General features: G+C 67.9%; 1 protein-coding gene across 2 annotated transcripts in view; it reads right to left on the reverse strand.

The window, feature by feature from the left end:
* LOC107198750 (cyclic AMP-dependent transcription factor ATF-7) overlaps positions 1-1,174 on the reverse strand; it is a 35,581-nt gene that overhangs the window by 6,950 nt on the left and 27,457 nt on the right. For both annotated transcript variants that reach the window (XM_015615943.2, XM_015615941.2), the window contains exon 8: positions 701-847. In XM_015615943.2, the coding sequence (XP_015471429.1) occupies positions 701-847 (147 nt within the window). The remainder of the gene's footprint in view (positions 1-700; positions 848-1,174) is intronic.

Consider the following 1,174-nt stretch of genomic DNA (forward strand, 5'->3'; position numbering starts at 1 on the left):
GGAGGGGACACAGCCCCACAGAGGGGTCACAGCCCCATGGAGGGGTCACAGCCCCACAGAGGGGTCACAGCCCCATGGAGCGGTCACAGCCCCATGGCAGGGACACAGCCCCACAGAGGGGTCACAGCCCCATGGAGGGGTCACAGCCCCACAGAGGGGTCACAGCCCCACAGAGGGGTCACAGCCCCATGGAGGGGACACAGCCCCACAGAGGGGTCACAGCCCCATGGAGGGGTCACAGCCCCACGGAGGGGACACAGCCCCACAGAAGGGTCACAGCCCCACTCCCGCCCTCGCTGTCGGACGGCATATGGAGATTAAACTCCTGGAAGCCAGGCGAGCCCGGAGCAGGTGGCCACGCTGATGGAAGGCTGGCATGTGGCGGGCTGGCAGGAGCCAGCCGAGCTGATGGCCCGAGCGGGGAGCGCTTAACCCCCGTAATTGAGCGGGAGAAGAGAGGGGAAATGCTCCTTCCCAACCCCAGAGCTCGTCAGGCAGATGAGCAGGGCTGGAGCTCGTGCCTGCTGGGCCGGGAGTGCCTCAGTGCGAGGTTTTAACCCGTTCTGCAAAGCGGGAAGGACACTGGGAGGTTTTCCCAAGCCCTGGGAGCCGCAGGTGATGCAGCCCAGCCCGGGGCAGCAGCAGCAGCAGCAGCAGCAGCAGCAGCAGCAGCAGCAGCAGCAGCAGCAGCAGCACAGACCTGTGGCTGGGCCGGGGATGGGGCGTCGGGGTGCTGCACCAGGAGCTGGCTCTGCTCCGGCCGCGCGCTCACCATGGTGCTGGCCGAGCCCACCACCAGGCTGCCGCCGTTCAGCGAGGATGATGCTGCCAGGCTGGCCTTCAGCCTCTGCCAGGGAAGCAAAAGGGACATCAGGGGAGCTCTCGGGGCCCTCAGCAGCTCCTGCCACCCTGCAGCCACCCCACTGGTAAAGGGCACCGCGGCTGAGTCGAGTCCCCAGCTGGGCTGCCCGAAGGGACAGCAGTGTCCAGCCCAGCAGTGTCCAGCCCAGCCCAGCAGTGTCCAGCCCAGCAGTGTCCAGCCCAGCCCAGCCCAGCCCAGCCCAGCAGTGTCCAGCCCAGCAGTGTCCAGCCCAGCCCAGCAGTGTCCAGCCCAGCCCAGTGGGCAGTGTCCAGCCCAGCCCAGCAGTGTCCAGCCCAGCCCAGTGGGCAGTGT

This window comes from Parus major, unplaced genomic scaffold, assembly GCF_001522545.3.
Source record: "Parus major isolate Abel unplaced genomic scaffold, Parus_major1.1 Scaffold299, whole genome shotgun sequence".
In the NCBI taxonomy this organism is placed as follows: domain Eukaryota; kingdom Metazoa; phylum Chordata; class Aves; order Passeriformes; family Paridae; genus Parus; species Parus major.